At 33.4% G+C, this 18,629-nt stretch overlaps 1 protein-coding gene across 6 annotated transcripts in view; it reads right to left on the bottom strand.

Annotated features, from left to right (window-relative positions):
• CENPE (centromere protein E) overlaps positions 1-18,629 on the bottom strand; it is an 83,325-nt gene that overhangs the window by 37,027 nt on the left and 27,669 nt on the right. For 5 of the 6 annotated variants that reach the window (XM_055342540.1, XM_055342541.1, XM_055342544.1 and 2 more), the window contains exons 17-27: positions 15,005-15,079; positions 14,660-14,779; positions 12,746-12,868; positions 12,497-12,662; positions 11,902-12,056; positions 9,854-10,171; positions 9,466-9,738; positions 9,153-9,311; positions 5,150-5,353; positions 3,157-3,315; positions 566-856 (exon numbers count right to left, since the gene is read on the bottom strand). In XM_055342540.1, coding sequence (XP_055198515.1) covers positions 566-856; positions 3,157-3,315; positions 5,150-5,353; positions 9,153-9,311; positions 9,466-9,738; positions 9,854-10,171; positions 11,902-12,056; positions 12,497-12,662; positions 12,746-12,868; positions 14,660-14,779; positions 15,005-15,079 — 2,043 coding nt within the window. The remainder of the gene's footprint in view (positions 1-565; positions 857-3,156; positions 3,316-5,149; positions 5,354-9,152; positions 9,312-9,465; positions 9,739-9,853; positions 10,172-11,901; positions 12,057-12,496; positions 12,663-12,745; positions 12,869-14,659; positions 14,780-15,004; positions 15,080-18,629) is intronic. The other variant, XM_055342542.1, reaches the window with a different exon arrangement.

Raw genomic sequence — 18,629 nt, 5'->3', positions numbered from 1 at the left:
TCATTTTCTCTATAGCAGCTGCCATTATCTCAAATTATCTTTGTTCATTCGTTTGCTTATTTACCCGTTATCATCTCTTTCCATTAGAGTATGCTCTATGATCGCAGAAATTTTGTTCCTCTTGTTCCCATTTTATTTCTATAACCTGTAACTCTGCCTACCACATTAGACTTTCAACAAATAATATCCAATAAATGAACAAACACATTCACCACTTACTAATCATCTTTCCTTCAAAGAGAAAAGGAAAGAAGGGACAAAGGAGAGAAGGAAGACCAAAATCTTTTCTTGTAATTCAGTATTGGATTTTTCTAAGTCCTTCTAAGTATTTATTAATTGAACGGTCTTCTCAGAAACGTTTTTTCTTAGTTCATCAATAGCTTCTGTTGTTCTTTAAGATGCATGTGAGCAATTTTTAGTTGTTCTTTTGTTTCTAGTCCCTTTATTAGTAAGTGGAGTTTAAAGAATATTATAACCACATCATCCTAACATTGCCTCCCCCTTTTCCAATCAGTTCCATTTTAAAGAAACATTTAATAGATGAAAGAAAAGGGTAATAACTTACTGTAACTTCGATTTCTCTTATGAATCCTTCAAGTTGCTCTCTCTCTAATTCAAATGATTCCTGTAATTCCTTTAGATCATTTCTTTCTTTGGTTAATGATTTCATTTCCTCATCATTTTCATGGAGCTTCTGAGCCACCTCTAGCCTCTCCATTTCTATACGTTCCAATGTCAATTCTCGGTTCCTAAATTCATTGTTTACATTCTCCATTTCATTCATCTTTTTCTGCATCTCACTCATTTCTTCTTGTACACTAAGAAGTTGTAGCTGTTTTTCTTGTAGTTGTTGGTTCTTAAGAAATAAAATTTTTAATTACCATTTTGCCTATATACTCTTAAGATTCTTGCGTAAAATGTATTTTCTGAACTGAAATAATCATTATCACAGCCCTGCATACACTCCCAATGTAAATGGTCAAACTGCTTTGAAGTAAAGTAACCTTCTAAGCATAGTGACTGTAGTTGGTTGAACAGTGTTCTACCCAAAATTCAAATCAATTCAGAACTTCAGAATATGACCTTACTTGGAAATACAGTTTTTACAGATGAATTTCTACTGGAGTAGGGTGGGCCATAAATGCAATGAGAGTCCTTATAAGAGGCAAAAAAGGGCACACAGAGAAAGTTCTATGAAGATGGAGGTAGAGATAAGAGGGATATAGTTATAAGCCCAGGACACCAAGGACAGTTGGCAGCCAGGAATAGTTGGTATTATAACCACATCATCCTAACTGCCTTCCTCTTTTCCAGCTGGCTCGGTTTTAAAGAAACATTTAAACTCAAGAAAAGATTCTTCCTTAGAGCCTTCAGAGGGAGCATGGTATTGCCAGCAACTTGACTTTGGACCTCTAAGATTCAGAAGTTTGACAATAAATTTCTCTTATTCTTTAGCCATCAAGTTTATGGTAACTTGATAGAGGGTCTAGGAAATTAATACAGTATCAGTAGCTTAATTAAGGAGACAAAGTAAAAATGAGAAAAACTTGAAAAGAAACTAATTAAATATAAATGTATAGCTGCCAAATAACTAATTCTTCATCTCTTAAAAACTTTTTGGATAATCTATTTTTACTTCTAATGAGGTCCTTACGGGTTGGCCCAAACAATAAGGCATCAACTTTTTAAATTAAAGTTACTTAAATTCAATTTAATTAACACATAGTGTATTATTAGTTTCAGAGGTAGAATTTAGTGATTTATCAGTTGCATATAATACCCAATGCTCATTACTTCCAGTGCCCTCCTTAAATGCCCATCATCCAGTTACCCCATTCCCCCACCCACTTCCCCTCCAGCAACCCTGTTTGTTTCCTATAATTAAGAATTTCTTATGATTTTTCTTATTTTATTTTTCCTTCCCTTCCCTTATGTTCATCTGTTTTGTTTCTTAAATTCCACATGAGTGAAAACATATGGTATTTGTCTTTCTGTGACTTATTTAGCTTACCCTAATACCCTCTAGCTCTATCCACGTTGTTGCAAATGGCAAGATTTCATTCTTTTTCACGGCTGAGTAATATTCCATTGTGTGTATATACCACATCTTTATCATTCATCTGTCAATGGACTTCTGGGCTCTTTCCATATTCTGGCTATTGTGGACACTGCTGCTATAAACATTGGGGTGCACATGTCCCTTTGAATCACTCTTTGTATCCTTTGGGTAAATCCCCAATAGTGCACTGCTAGGTCACAGGGTAGCTCTATTTTCAACTTTTTGAGGAACTTCCATACTGTTTTCCTGAGTAGCTGCACCAGTTTGCATTCCCACCCACAGTGTAAGAGGGTTCCCTTTTCTGCATCCTTGTCAATATGTGTTGTTTCCTGAGTTGAGTTGTCCATTTTAGTGAGGCATTATGTTTTATACAAGCCTGTTAATTCCCTTCTTTAGGATGAGTATGAAACTGACATCAGATTTTAGTAAATTTGATTACGTTATAGTGAAAAGGAGGAGAATTAAGAGAGTACATACTAGGAAAAAGCACTCCACAGAAGCACAGTGGGAAATCACAATTATTTATAATGCATCTGACACTATCCTTAAACAGAAAAAAAATCTTTGTAGGTACACTCTAGAATTACTTGGGCAGCACCACTATTACAAGAGTCCTAGCTCTTACGAATTATAACAGCACCTTACTTCCATAAAAGAAATGACACAGGAAACTGTAAATGTCTAAGAGATGGTAATAATCATAAATCTTTAAAGAATCTTAAAGAATTCTTTAAAGAATTTTAAGAATCATTAATATATCTTTATAAAGGCAGGATCTTTGTGTTATTAACTGATGGATCTCAAGTCCCCAGAACAGCTCCTGGGCTAAGGTGGTTCCCAGTAAGTCTCTGATGAATGAATATTGTATGATTAACTTAGATGAATCAAGGTAGTATCTCATCTAAAGATTAGGGTAAGATAAATCTCACAAAAAAGGATGTTGATTAAGAGCTAGGTAGGTGTTGAAACTGTCCACTAATATTAGCATTAAGATCTGTTCATTTGGGAAATATATGCTATTTCTAGAATTTAGTTCTACTGCAATCAAAATGTATTAAAAAAAAAGTTTAGTCAGGATGATAGCTTTAAAAATTCACCTTTTCCTTTAACGTTTCTTCAACTTCTGCTAATTTCTTATAGGTCCTAGAGAGTTCTTCTTCTTTCTTTATAGTGTGGTTCTTTTCTTGTACAAGTATATCTTGTTGCTTTTTAAGTTCATCTCCAAGAATTCTTAATTCTTCTTGGTTTTCAATAGTCTAGAATTTTTTGAAAGTTGAGATTAAATATTACATTTATGAAATCTGATAAAAACCAGCATTTATCTCAGCCTGAAAATGAAGAAATCATGGCAAATTCTATGGGAAAAGACTGCCTTAAAAAGAAAGTCCTTTTTTTTTTTTTTTAAAGATTTTATTTACTTATTCATGAGACACAGAGAGATAAGCAGAGATACAGGCAGAAGGAGAAGCAGGTTCCATGCAGGGAGCCTGATGTGGGACTCGATCCTGGGACTCCAGGATCACACTCTGAGCCGAAGGCAGATACTAAACGCTGAGCCACTCACACGTCCCAAAAAACAAAGTCTTTAATTTAATCATATAGATGCCAAACATCTGCTTTTTATGCTGTTTCTTTATTGCTTCACTTATATTCCTACCATGAGAATTAGAACTGGATTTAGTATTCTATCTTGAGAGGTTTGATATTTTCCCACCCTCAAGCCAAGGGAGACTGTCTCTAAGCTCTCATGAACTGATGGCGAGACTACAGTTACGGGCTTTTCATATGCTAGAATGGTTATGGTTTGGGGCACCAGTTAACAGCAAGCTCAAAATGGCAGCCAATCTTTGCTAGCATGACTTGGGCTAACCCTAGTTATAAACCTAAACAGTGACATTCTCAAGGGTCATGACCACAGAAACACTGCAAAGTAAGACCAAGAAGAGTTACAACTTCTGTCTGTAATCTTATTTATACTTAGCTCTTTTGACCAAACAGACAATCCCAAGAATATGGAAAATTACACAAAAGATCAGGTTTCTTGTAATCCACAGTAAACTTCTAAAAATGCTAATTTCGATCTACCCATATTATACTGTTCCTAAATACAAAAACTAAAGTAGATTTGACAATATGGCAAACATTAACAAATAATTAGAAATGAAGTTTAGAAACTACAACAGAATAAATAAAAGAGAATACAGTTAGGAACAAATTTAACCAAATATGGACAAGATAGGAACACTAAAATCTACAACACAACACTGAGAGAACAGATAACTTATAGAAAGATATGCAATGGTCAAAAAGCATATAAGAAAATTATCAATATCCTTAATCATTAGGGAAAGGCAAACGAAAACAATGAGGTACATATCCAATAGAATGGCTAAAATTGAAATCACCAGCAATATGAAGTACTGAGGATGTGGAGTCCTCAGAATTCTCTTAATTTGCTGATAGGAATGTAAAATGGTCCAACTGCTTTGGAAATCAGTTTAATAATTTGCTATGACCCTGCTATTCCATTTAGATAGTTAGCCTAGAGAAATTTTTTTTAAAGATTTCATAGATTTATGTAAGAATGTTTACTACAGCAGCTTCATTCAAAATAGCCAAACAGTGGAGAGAACTCAAATTTCCATCAACAGGAGAAAGGTTAAACAACTTGTGGTCTATCCATACATGGAACACTACCCAGAAATAAAAAGGAGTGTAAAAAAAAAAAAAAAAAAAAAGTAAGGTACAAAAGAGTACATGCTGTATGATTCTATTTGTATGGAGTTCTAGAAGAGATAAAGTGATCTATATTTAAAAAACATCAGGACAGTGAGTCAGGATAGGGCAGAGAGTGAGGTTAGAATTGACTGGGTCAAGGTGCAAGAGAACTCTGTAGGGTAAGGCAAATATTCTACATCTTGACTAGGGTGGAGGGTACACAAGGAGTGATATTTGTCAAAAGCCATCAGACTGTACACTTGCATGAGATGCATTTCTCATATGTAAATTATGCCTCAGTGAAGTTGTAAAAACCCAGAACATACAAGACAAAAACATATTGCTAAGTAAGGATACAGTGCCAGATCCTACCATTTCAATATTTTCCCTTAAATCAGTCTTTAACTGTTCCTTTTCTGCTGTAACACTCTCTAACATTCGTTGCAGTTCATTCTTCTCTTGTATTAAAGAAAATATCTTTCTCTGTTGCTCAGTTAGCTCATTATCTTCAACATTCACAACCAGTGCTTGAGTATTTTTGGCTTTCAAATTCTGTTTTTTATCTGTGTCAACCATCTAAAATATAAATAGATTAAAGAAGAATTTCTCAATTAATAACAATTTAAATAATAAAAATTGCCAAAACTTACATTTTAAAATTATTTATCAGGCACTACTTGCATATACATTTAATCTTCACTCTAACCTTATGAGGCAGGTACTAGTAATATTTACATTTGACAGATGAGGAAATTGAATCCCAGAGAGGATGACAGGTCCTTTGCCCAAAGTCACTCAGGTTTTGAACTCAAGAGGTCTGGCTCCAGAGTTTATGCCCTTAAGCATACTCTTGTTCATGGATAAGAACTACCTACACAGCTGTAGATAATTAAAATTATCATCATGTATGATAATAGATCAACCTAATTTTATGAAAGAGTAAGCTACCTCACATTTCCCCCATATTCTTTCCATCAAAAGTTGGAAATAATTCTCTATCCCTCACACTCAAGAAATCATTATTTTCAGAAGCAGTCATACTCATACAAGGCTGGATGGAGTTTTATCATATGAGAGGGCAAAATAATTTTGATGGAAACAGATTTCATATTATAGTAGTATAATCCATCTTTCTAAAAAATATACTTTTTATATTCTGCTTAAGAAAAGCATGTTGTATAAATTCATTTATCTGTTAATAAGTCTTAGGCAAAGATAACCTAATATGTTTACTCCTTGATAAAAGGAGACAAAGACTGACATTATAATCAATGGTATGAAATTAGGTTATCACTATATAACCTTACACATCCAGGAAATAAATTCAGCTCCATATCGGCCACATATGTTTTAAAAAGTTTTAATAATAGGGGTGCCCGGGTGGCTCAGTTGGTTAAGCATCCAACTCTTAATTTTGGCTCAGGTTATGATCTCAAGGTTATGTGATCTAGCTCTGTGTCAGGCACCACGCTCAATGGGGAGTTGGCTTGAGATTCTCTTTTCCTCTCTCTCTGCCCCCTTTCCCCTGCTGTCTCAAATAAATAAAAGCTTAAAAAAAATTCTATGATAATCTACAAATGCATTAGAAACTGAAAAACAGAAAGAAAAATTCCATCCAATGTCACTAGTTTACACAACCCAGTACTAGAATTCTAGAATATTTTCTTTCAGTTTGTCCTTGAAAAAATGTTGAACACAGTAATTATGACTAATGATTAATATATGTAAAATTCGTTTTTGCTTTTTTTTTTCCACTTAGATCACATGCATTTTCCCATGCTGTTACATAATCTTCAAATTGTAATTTTTAGTAGTTGCTCAATTCTCTTAAATGAGTTTGGACAAATCTATTCTCTTACTGTTGGCCGTATGCATGAGTTTCTGACAATAGCAAACACAGAGCTAATTACATGAGAACTTAAGGTAAGGAAAAGTCATTGGGACTAGTTTGTCAGATACTGTAATCCAGAAACTTGCATCTATACTTCTAAATGTAGGAATGTACACAAAAACAAAGCAGGCTGAGACAAAGTATGTGAGAATACCCAAGGTACATTTCAGAACTGAACTCAGCCCAGAAAGTATTTCAGCTATCATGAGCAAAATCTAACAGATCTTATTATAAAATAAAGAAAAAGAATTGTGTCCTTTACATTAGATAAGCTTACTAATCATTGTTTAAAATTTCTGTTGAGACAGACTAGAGGAACTGCATTTCTAGAGAGAAACATCAGGCAGGATTCAAAGTGGGCACTCCAAGGGAATTCATGAGAGACCTACTAATACAGCCCTTTGGGGCCCAGATGAATAGAGGGATCCACATGAGATTCCATCATGAACATGTTAACAGAAGACCAAGCTGATCCTACTCTTCTATCCCAGATTTGAGAAACTCCAAGAAACAGAAAAGCGCCAGTAGGACATTTTTTATGAACACAGATGATTCTAACATAAACAATACCACAGACCAGCTGGTTCCAGTGAATAGAACTCTCCCTCTCCCTCACTCTTCTGCCATTGCCCCTTCTCAGGGGGCCCTATGATTGCATTTTACATTTGTTTAAAGCAGCTATTAATTGTAGCTTATTTTCAAAAATCTTTTCAAAAAACCTTCCTCTAATGAAAGTGAAAGTCATAAATTTCAAATCAAGGTCAAACGCCTTTGGCTCATTTGGTGGATCCAAACTATAGATAAGCTGAGAACACAAGATATTTAAAACAAGTGAAAAAGCTTTTCTAGGAGAGAAGAAATGAAGCATAGGGAGAGGGAGGAAAAGCTTTTCCAAGGCAAAAATACTGTACCCCACGGGAAAAATAAAAGCCTGCTTATATAGTAGATAAATCTATATAAAGATTTATTTACATAAGCTGGAGCTTACTGAATTATTCTGAAGTAGTTATTTGCTTTTATTTAGTAATATGTCCATCTGGTGACTTTTCTGTTTGCATATAATATGTAGTTTTAAAAAATTATATGACCATATAAAACCCAGTTGCCTTATCTATACACATACATATCTACATAGACTATTCCAAGCTATGTATGTACAAAAGATTATTTCATCAGTCTCCCACTGATGAATGTTTTAAATTCCTGGTAGCAAATATTCTAGATTAAATAGTATTAAGTACATAAAATTGAAAGACAGTAAACGAATCCATCGTACAAAATTATATGCAATCACCTGTTAGAGACTGAATTGTGTCCTCCTAATATTCATGTTGAAGCCCTAACCCCATGTGGCTATATGTGAAAATAAAGTCTTTAAGGAGAGTAATTAAGGTTAAATGAGGTCATAAAACTGGGGCCCTAATCTAATAGGACTGGTGACCATTCATTCATTCATTCGTTCATTCAGAGCCAGACGTGGGGTTCAAACTCACAACCCTGAGATCAAGATCTGATCTGAAATCAAGAATCAGTTGCCTAACCAACTGAGCCACCCAGGCGCCTCAGGATCAGTGTCCTTTTAAGTAGAGGAAAAAACATTAGTGCTCTTTCTTAGCTCAAGCATAAGAAAAAGGTCATGTGAGGACACAGAGGGAAGGTGCCATCTGCATGCAGGGAAGCAAAGACTTAACAGAAACCAAATTTTCTAGCACCTTAATCTTGGACTTTAGCCTCCACAACTGAGAGAAAGAAAATTTCTGTTATTTTAGCTACCCAGTCTGTGATAGTTTGTGATGGCAACCCTAGTGGACTAACACAGCTCTTAAAACAAAAAACAATGTTGGCAAAATGAACACCAATAAAAATAAATGTATAAAAAAAACAAAAACAAAAACAAACACAACATTAGCCTTTCTTGTATATAATTAATCAGTTAAGACCTTATTCTCCAAAAAAAAAAAAAAAAAAAAAAAAAAAAAAAGACCTTATTCTCCTAAGGTCACAGGACAAAATGAGCCATACCATCTAGAATAAATTAAGGTTGAGATTTAAGCCCCTAACATTAAAATTATAGCACAAGCCCTAGAAATAGTCATAAATGCAATATACACATTGATTTTATAGTGAACTCTAAGCAAGTTTCATATTTAAAATCTGACATAAAACCAAGTATTTTAGACAGAATTCAGAGGCGTTTTCAAGGACATTAAAAATACATCAGGAAAAAAAAATACATCAGGCCTCTGAAAATATCAGCTCAAAGTTCAAATGAATTTCTCTCTTTTTGTTTCAAATTGATTGTAAGCAGTTATATCTGAAGTTATTTCAAAGACATTAGGGTTATGCTTGTAAATTATTTTTAGTTACTAGCACAGTGGATGATAAATGGGATTGAGACTATCATTATGTTCTTAAGTGTTTCAAGTAAAAGAGAAAACTCATCTACACATATATAAAAACTTTGGATGGAAGCACTATTTTTACCTCTTCCTGGAATTCATCCTTAGCTTCTCCTAGGTTTTCCTTTGTTTCCAAATGCCTGGAAGTTTTCTCAGCAATTTTCAGTCTTAGTGTATTAATTATTTCTTGGTGTTGTTTCAAAGCCTCAAGAGCATTTCGTAATTGTTCTTGGGTGTCTATATTCTTTGTCAGAAAAACAAAAAACAATTTCCGTTAGAATAATGTGAACCAGTAGAAATACCTTTTAGTGACTACTTGAACGTGAATCTTAAGTGATGGCTCCTGTAATATTTGTATGAAGAGGCTCTGAGTTTTCAGAGTTTACTCAAAGCCTTACCATGTTTACAGTATCCTGAATGTCACTTTTGAGTTGGTTCCTCTCAATCTGCAGGCTCTCCTGGAGTTGTTTTAGGTCATCTTTTTCTTGGGTTAAGGTTCTTACTTCTACCAAGGTTTGCTGAAGTTGCTCAGCAATCAGTATTTTTTCCTTTTCTATAGTTTGCAGCCTTGAACCTGTACTTTCTAATTGTTCCTTCAGCTCTTCCACTTCATTTAACCTTTTTTGACTCTCAGTTGCTTTTTGTAGAAGTTCTTCAGATTTGGGAGAAAGCTTTAAAATAAGAAGAAGTAAATGTGAAAAAGCAGAGCACTCCATGGTGTATATATATGGTAACTAAACCCCAGAAGACTACAGATCACTTCCCTAGAGGGTGTCTTATACCAACCTCTGTGTTGCTCAAAGCATCCAAACTTAAACCAAGTTTTTGAGCTTGTTCAGAGAGATTTCCTAATTCCTGATTCATTCTTGCATTCTCTTCAAGGACCATCTTATACTTTTGCTCAAATTCAATATGATGATTTTTAAAATCTTGGAATTCTTGATCAGTGCTTTCATAATTCAATCGGATAGTTGCTAGGTCATTTTTAGTTTTCCCAATTTCTTCAAGTAAATCTTGAATTCTACTTTCCTTTTGAACTACTTCAGAATTCAACTTCTCTCTTTCCGATGTTATTATACAGAGCTCTTCAGATTTATCATGTATCTATGGAAAAGAAATAAAATTTAGCTCTGTGAGCAATGTGTGAGCTACTGAAGCAGTTGTCAGGGACAAAAAAAAAGAAAGAGTTTCCTCTGGGGCAGGGTGGAAAGACTGTAACTAAGCAAAGCTTTGACCGAGGAAAGGCAACATTTTTATCATCACCAACTCCTTAACAATGTATTATCCTTTTTAATACATTAAAAGTTTTGTTTTCTGATCTCTTTGGGTTCTAGTAAGAAATGCATGCAGAAGGGACACTCAGAAACATTTCATTTCAAGATGTGCCTTTATTTCCTTATCTATCATTCTATTTTCTAACCTCTTGGTGTGTCAGACATTTTATGATTTTTCTTAGAATTTGACACATTTTTTTCCTAAAGCCTTTGAATGCAGCTCCAATTTCTAAAAATGTAATCCCTGAATAGTTTAAATAATTAAGCTTTATTTGAATTATTATTTAAATAAGCCATAGCCAGCTTATAAAAAGTAAAATCATTGTGAAAGGTAAGGTAGAAATGGTGGGAAGAAGAGAAGTGAACTAAAGCAGAGACCAAGGACAGGGATAATATAGCAGGACTGTTTCAATCACAGACTGAGGATAGGAGGTGCATCTATGAAGCTCACCTAAGCACAGCTAAAAAATAGCAACTACACTAAAGAGTTTTTAGGATGACTGAATAAAATAATGTTTCTAGAGTTCTTTAGCATGATGTCTGTCATTTGGTCTTCAAACACTTGTCATTTTTTATTTCTTTTAGAAAGGCAGAGAGAAAGGAAAGGCTGGTAGATGGTTTATGGGATTATTCACTAGCCTACAAGATTTACACTGACTTCTAAACTATCACTGCCCTCCCTGATATCTCATTACTCTTTTTTATTCAACATAGTGATAAGAATAGTACAAAAAAAAAAAAGATTAGAAAAAGGATGGGCCATAGAACTCTGTTTAAAGAATTTATTTTTAAGTTATCTCCCTACCCAATGTAAGGCTTGAACTTACAACCTTGAGATCAAGAGTCTGCACCCTCATAAAATCTTAAAAAAAAAATTGGCTCAGCGGTTTAGCGCCTGCCTTTGGCCCAGGGCGTGATCCTGGAGTCCCAGGATGGAGTCCCACATCAGCCTCCCTACATGGAGCCTGCTTCTCCCTCTGCCTGTGTCTCTGTCTCTCTCTCTCTGTGTCTCTCATGAACAAATAAATAAAATCTTAAAAAAAAAAAAAAGAGTCTGCACCCTCTACTGACTGAGCCAGCCAGACACCCCCTATAGAACTCTGTTTATTTATTTATTTTTTAAAATTTATTTTAGAGTGCGGGGGGAGGAGCAAAGGGAAAGGAACAAACAGATTGGACTAAGTGCAGAGCTGCTGCGGGGCTAGATCTCACCACTTCCGAGATCATGACCAAGCTGAAAACAAGACTTGATGCTCAACTGACTGAGCCACCCAGACACCCCTAGAACTCTGTTTAAATGCAACATTTGAGGACTGTAGAAATGGTTGCAACACGGATAATGTTACTAAGTATACTGTTAAGTATGCTTTGAAAATGTGTTTTTACGTCTAGTTGTAAAAATCAGGAGGAACTACAATCATTTCTATTCCCAACAAGCTGAATGAAATGTTTATAGTCTCTTGCTTGCTACTTTAAAATAAACTATGGCAAAATATTTAAAGTGCTATCACAAAGGTTTTTATTTCAAAAGAAGAGTTATTTGCTTGAAAATGTGTTTACCTCTTTCCTCAGCATTTCTATTTCTGAGGGTAAAGATTTCAACGCTGAGAGCAACTTAACTTCTTTATGCAAAGCTTCATTTTCTTCAACTTTTTCATTTAGTTCTCTCTGGAAATCAGTAATCTTTCTTTCCAGTTCCAAATTACAGAGCAAACCTAGGACATTTTGGGTAAACAGCTTGCAGTTATTGTAACAATCTAAATTACAGGCAAAGTTAGATCATTTAATCAGACCATATAAAATTTATTAAGGAAAGAGTATTGGTTAACAGGTAATCTAATTGTTAATAGTTCTTCAAATTTTAGCAATTAGATTGTTACTTTTTGAAAATTAGGTCCAATTTATTTGAAAAATAATTCTTAAACCCTTATGAATCTAATTCCATGGAAACAGTTATAAATAATAATACCAAATGATACTGAAACTTATATTAGGCTATTAAAAAAATCAGATCAGAGAATAATAGATTTCTTTTTTTTTTTTTTTTGAATAATAGATTTCTAATAATTGAAATGTAGTCAGTCACAAAATCCTTCAGGTAGGTTTCCAGATAAAGTCAAATCTGCAAAGAGGGAAGTCTGAAATTATGAAATACCTTTTGGAACTTTGCCATCAATAAGGGAGGTGAGTTTCGTTATCTCATTAAATGAAGATTGTAATTCTTTTTCCAGATCAGCTTGCATTTTCTTTTTTGCCTCCAACTGTCTTTGATATAACTGAATATCATTCTCCATTTGCTTGTATCTACTTCTAAGTTCTTTCTATTAAGAAAAATATTACAAATTCACAGAAATGTACTGATTGTAAAAACTGCTTTATTATAAATATTATAGGAATCACTTACCATTTTCTCTTTCAGCTCCAGATTTTCACTTCTAAGAAAAGCTGATTCTCTCTTAGCATCAAGGACTACAGTTTCAGCATCAAGTAAAGTCTGTTTCATTTGTTTTAGGTCTTCAGTGCTTTCCTATACACATGATAAAAATAATTTAGTGAAATCTAACTTTCTGAGAATTGGAAAAGACTTTAGAGAACACGTACACAGATGTTATTCCAAATAAATAAAAAAATAGTGAAAATATACTAATTATCAAATGTGTATTTAGGAAAGATGAAAAGAAAGATTTTCCATAATAAAAATACTTTAAAACCTATGATTATATTTTTCCAAATTATAGTATTACATAGACTGAAGAAATTTGCTATTGTTTATAAAAGGTTAACCCACAGGGATGTCTGGGTGGCTCAGTGGTTGAGCCTTCGGCTCAGGACGGGATCCCGGGCCCGGGGATTGAGTCCCACATGTCTCTCCCTCCATGTCTCTGCCTTTCTCTTTGTCTCTCTCATGAACAAATAAAATATTTAAAAAACAAAAAGTTAACACACAATTGTTTCCTATGTATTTTTAAGTTATTCTAAAACATGGTAGGTGAGTAGTTCATAGTTAAAATTAAGTACATGAAATCACAAATTAAGACAAAAAATCCAATAGACAAACAGGATGAACGGGCAACTCACAGAAAATGCAAATGATCGATAAATACATGAGAAGATCCAGTCTCTGAGTGTCATTTTAAGATAATATAATTTTTTATCATAAATTCAGCTTACATAAATTCAGCCATCTGTCCTTGGCAGAATATTAATGCACAATGAACAAATGAATAAGTTGGATGAATAAAGAGAAAGAAATAACAATTTTTAAAAAGTGGGCAATTCTGCTTGCCACTCTATCAATAGATACTCCAGGATCAGATGAAAGTGCCTTTCTTTCCATGGCCTTACCATAGTAAGATCACTTTCACAATGGATTATTTGTCATTAGTAACAGGTAACAGAAGAGTACCAAGAGAAGGTAATAAAAAGTATTCTGAAAAACTCAAATGAAAACAAAAGAACAGAAACTGAAATTCCAGCTAGAATCTGCTGACTTCTTAAAGAGAATGTTAAAAATGGGAATCAAACTGATACTTTCTTGAAGTAATGAGGAGAACCAAGAGCAAATAGAATAGAAAGCAAATAGCAAAAATTAACAATTTCACCATGAGATTCAATTTAGTGCCATATCTTATACCAACTAAAGTCATCTAGAGCTACAGTTTCTGAAAAATACCAAACTGTTAAAATACTTATTTAAATTATAGTGAGAATGCATTAATATTAATGAAATTTATAAAACCATGCTCACTCATATGTATAGTTCTAGTTATCAATATCAACATAAGTGCTTACCTGGAGATACGGACTACATACTTCTGCATGCATTTGCATAAAACAATTAGAAATAAAAATGTTGGAATAACTTTTTTTTTTAAAGATTTTATTTATTCATGACAGACACAGAGAGAGAGGCAGAGACACAGGCAGAGGGAGAAGCAGGCTCCATGCAGGGAGCCTGATGTGGGACTCGATCCCTGGTCTGCAGGATCACACCCTGGGCTGAAGGTGGCGCTAAACCGCTGGGCCACGGGGGCTGCCCAGAATAACTGATTTTTAATGGATGCTCATCTTTAACTGACTTATACTCATTCAGAGTGATATCCTCAATTCTCTACAAATGATTCGTTAACCATACAATGGCAATGATACTAATAGTCCCTCTTTCATGGACTTATTGACAAAATTAAATAAAATACAATATGTAAAACAATTACAAGAGTGCCTGACATAGAGCAGGCTCAATATAAGCTATAATAATGATGATGGTATACTAGAAATGCTTAACATGACTAAACAACAAAATAAACCTGGTTTTTACCGATGAGTAGGACAAGTCCGTTTTAATATCTTCTGACTTCTGAGAGTCTATGTATTTCTGTAGCTTCTTAATCTGGTCTTCCTTTTCTCTAAGCAGCTCTACTTTTGAACTTAGTTCATTCTATAAGAAGTGTGAAACATTTTATTGGATTTAAATTTTAGGGGATTAAAAAGTTTAAATAGTTGATAGTTTTAAATAAAGTTTAATAGTTTAAAGAGTGAAATTTTAAAAAGTTGATATTTAAAAGACAAAATGTTCTATTTTCTGAAATCATGTTCAATTACATATAGTGTACATTTTATAGTTCTAGTTCCTTATAATAGAAATACCAACACAAATGCTCACCTCAAGGTCTTGATTATACACTTCTGCATGCTTAACTAAATTCTTTAAGTTGGAAATTTCATGAATTAGTTGCATCTGGAAGAGCATGTGAATAGACAACAGAGCAAACCAACAGTTAATAAAGCAAAAAAAAAAAAAAAAAAAAAAGAGAGAGAGAAAGAAAAAGAAAAAAAACAAAAACAAAAAAACTCCCAAAAGACAGCTTTACTCACTGATTCAGAAACACCAAAACAGTAAGAGCACCTCATTATTTGAAGATACAAAACAAACAGAAACACGATAAGCCAAACAAAAAAAAATCCCCAAACCTCACAAAACAAGCAAACAAGAAAAAAACCTCAGCATGGCCCAAGTAACAGTTATGTCATCTGTTAATAATGCTATAATGTTAAAAGTAAATTAGTACGCATCCCTTGGAGGGGATAAACTGGTAAGCAAACTTAAAAAAAAAACACACTTTTAATAGATTTTGTTTTGGCTAAGTTAAATGCAGTTGTGTATTTATTAATCTTAAAAAATTAAGATTTTTTTTTTCTTCCCATCAATTATCCATTTAGCTTTAAACGGCATACTTTCTAAGGATTTGTGGTTTAGAATTTAGGTTTGGTTTAGGGTAGTTTCATGTGGTGCCTTTACAATAATATCACCGTTCACTAAAGCTACAGAGATATGTATAGGACTACCAATTATTACCTTGTTGTTGACTCATTCTACAGAAAATATTGGAATGATGATTTATTGCTCCTATTTTTTTAACTGTGTAAAAGTATAAAGAATACTTAAAGATTTAAGTATTTCTCTTAAAGTTTCCTTCCCATCAAATATCTGGTGCATTAAATATTTGACACTTTTGTGTCAAAACATGTAAATGACAATTTGCCACAGATAAACATTTTCTGTTAGAATTATGAAATTTTCATAATTCGATGAGTCTTTAAAAAGTAAAGGCAAGGTAGGTGGGAGGTTGGGGTAACTGGGTGATGGGCATTGATATGATGAGCATTGGGTGTTAATGCAATTGATGATTAACTGAACTCTATACCTGAAACTAATGATACACTAAATGTTAATTAATTGAATTTAAATAAGACTAAGAAAAGAAGAAAATAAGTAATAGCAAATTCTAGTAGAATATAAGGGATTTATGAAAATAGCATCTGGTTTAAGTAATATTTTCTGAATGTTAATAATTCAGTCCTAACTAGTTTTAGATTCAGAGTAGTGCTACTGTTAGCATTACCATTTTAGGTCAGCATCATCCAGAAATATGTGAGCCAAATTAGTAAGTGAAGTTTCACTTAATAGGATGAGCCCTGGGTGTTATTATGCTGGCAAATTGAATTTAAATAAAATATCAAAAATAAAATTTTCCTACTGGCCACATTAAAAAAAAACAGAATTCATTTTAAAAATCTATTTTAACCTAAAATATCCAAGTGATACACACTGATATAAATATCCAAATGACAATATAACAAAATGTTATCATTTGTTCATGTAATCAATATAAAAAACTAAAGAAATAGCTTACATTCTTTTTTCTATACTTATGTCAATTCAGACTAGCTACACTTCAACCATCACATATGGTTAATGGTTATCAACTGGCAAAATTTCAGACATTTGCATTGGGTATAAATTGGCTTTGTCTTTTTTCTTTCCTGTTTGTAAATTTTGTGCAACAAAATCATATTTACCAATAAAGAACTAAATAATTAGTCTTCATTTTAGAAAATACACATTTAGAAAGAAACCTTATCTTCTCATCTGAAATAGTACTTTTAAGTATTAGTTCTCATTAATGGAGAAAGATTAGCTTTTGTACAGCTTGGACTGTAACTTCCTAATGAGGTATTATTTAAGATGTTGAGCATAGGAGAAAGTATATGACATGACTGACAGTTAATCGGTTGCTACATTAAGAAAATATTGCAGATTTCAGCTATAATTTTCAGCAGCTGAAAGAAAATATTTAACTTAAGACGAAAACCTCCAAGTTGTTAAAATTCTAACATAAATCAAGTTAAATCAGTTAGAGGGTTGGAATTTCTTTTGTTCCCTGAGCTTGATACTTGACCTTGTCTACCCCTCCTTCTAAAAATTACTGTCTAAACATCCCGTATTTCTATATTCCCATTTGAAAATGATACACAGCTCTGGTGATTTATAAGACCATTAGGCAAACCAGGGAAAGACCACATGTCCTAAGGCTATAATTTGACATTTTATTCCTTTTTGGTTAAGCTTTTCCCCAAAATGGAGGTTTAGGGAACATATTTTACTGCATACACAGACTTACATTTTTAGTTTAAAATGGAATGGAACTGCCTTTGAACGGAGTAAGCTTTTATTACTTAAACATTTTAGGTTACCTTATAAAATCTAGAATTTTAATTGTGTCCAAATAATGATGAAAAGCACTGTTACCCCCTTGAGTGTGGTTAAAAGGAAAAAAAAATCAGGATGTGAGAGTCAAGTCCTATACTCTGTGAGCTTTAGTTTTTATTATTAATTGAATATATAAATCATGTAAAAAACTTAGAAACAGGAAGTAAGCCCTGGGAGATTCAGGGACTCGCTCTCGCTCAAGGCCTTGTATCCCACTCAGATGCAAGGTTGTCTCCAGAGCCATGCTCTTAACCATGACACTAGACCACATCCCTTCTTATGAAACTCAATTTTATTGATTGAAGTCCACAGGTTAATATACAACAGTTTGTATTTTGTTAACATGCCAATTTTAAAACAAATTAAATGAAACCCTGTGGAGAACACATAGACTGCCTCTTAGACTGGAAATAATACTTTTTGCACTGAACTCTTTTTCCTTTAAAAAAAAAAAAAAGGAGGATGAGAAATGAAGCAATAGAGGAAAAAGCATTGTGTCCCTTTGGGCTAACCTTACAGTAATCTCAGAAGTAGCTGCAAATAAACTCATATTTTAACTACACTAGAACCCTGGCTACTACTTGGGGTGGGAGAGGAGAGTAATACATTGCTTTATAGTTTGATAACAGCTATGGACACTTGTTCCAGAGAAATGAATATGCATTTGAAAATTCTGTAAAATAATTCGTAATATCTGTAACTTCTAGGTTAAGGACTCTAAGAAGTCTCTTGAATTTCTTGGATAATTTCTAAGTGTCTGAAGTCTGAGGATTTTTGGATTAGGTTTTCTTCACATGAAGCCTAATATTAAATATTTAGAAAATTTAAGTGATCGGTTTCATTTTTTTAAATTTTCATTACTAGTATTAGTTACACTAATTTTCACAGTAATTCTGATATGTTAAAAGACATGAGCAAAATCAGCTTCCCCAGTTATTCCAATAATGTTCTAAATATTTAGGAATATATTTTTTTAAAGAAAATGAAATCCATTAATACATGGTATCCATGCATAGAAAATTCAGCCAGATAGTAAAATTTCATATTGGTCTCAGTAGGAAATGGTTATACTCTAGACAGTATTTCCAGTGTACTCAACAAATTAACTAATATACAAATTACAAGGAAATCGTTTCTTCAAGACAAATCCACCTGTAGGCAGATGAACCAAACCTTCCCAAAGACATTTTAAATTGGTACTTCTTGTGTGAAGTACAAGTGAAACAAATACGATTTA

The sequence above is a fragment of the Nyctereutes procyonoides genome, unplaced genomic scaffold, assembly GCF_905146905.1.
Source record: "Nyctereutes procyonoides isolate TBG_1078 unplaced genomic scaffold, NYPRO_anot_genome, whole genome shotgun sequence".
Lineage (NCBI taxonomy): Eukaryota > Metazoa > Chordata > Mammalia > Carnivora > Canidae > Nyctereutes > Nyctereutes procyonoides.
Note: the sequence above shows the minus strand (reverse complement) of the source record. Positions and strands in the feature narration are given on the sequence as shown.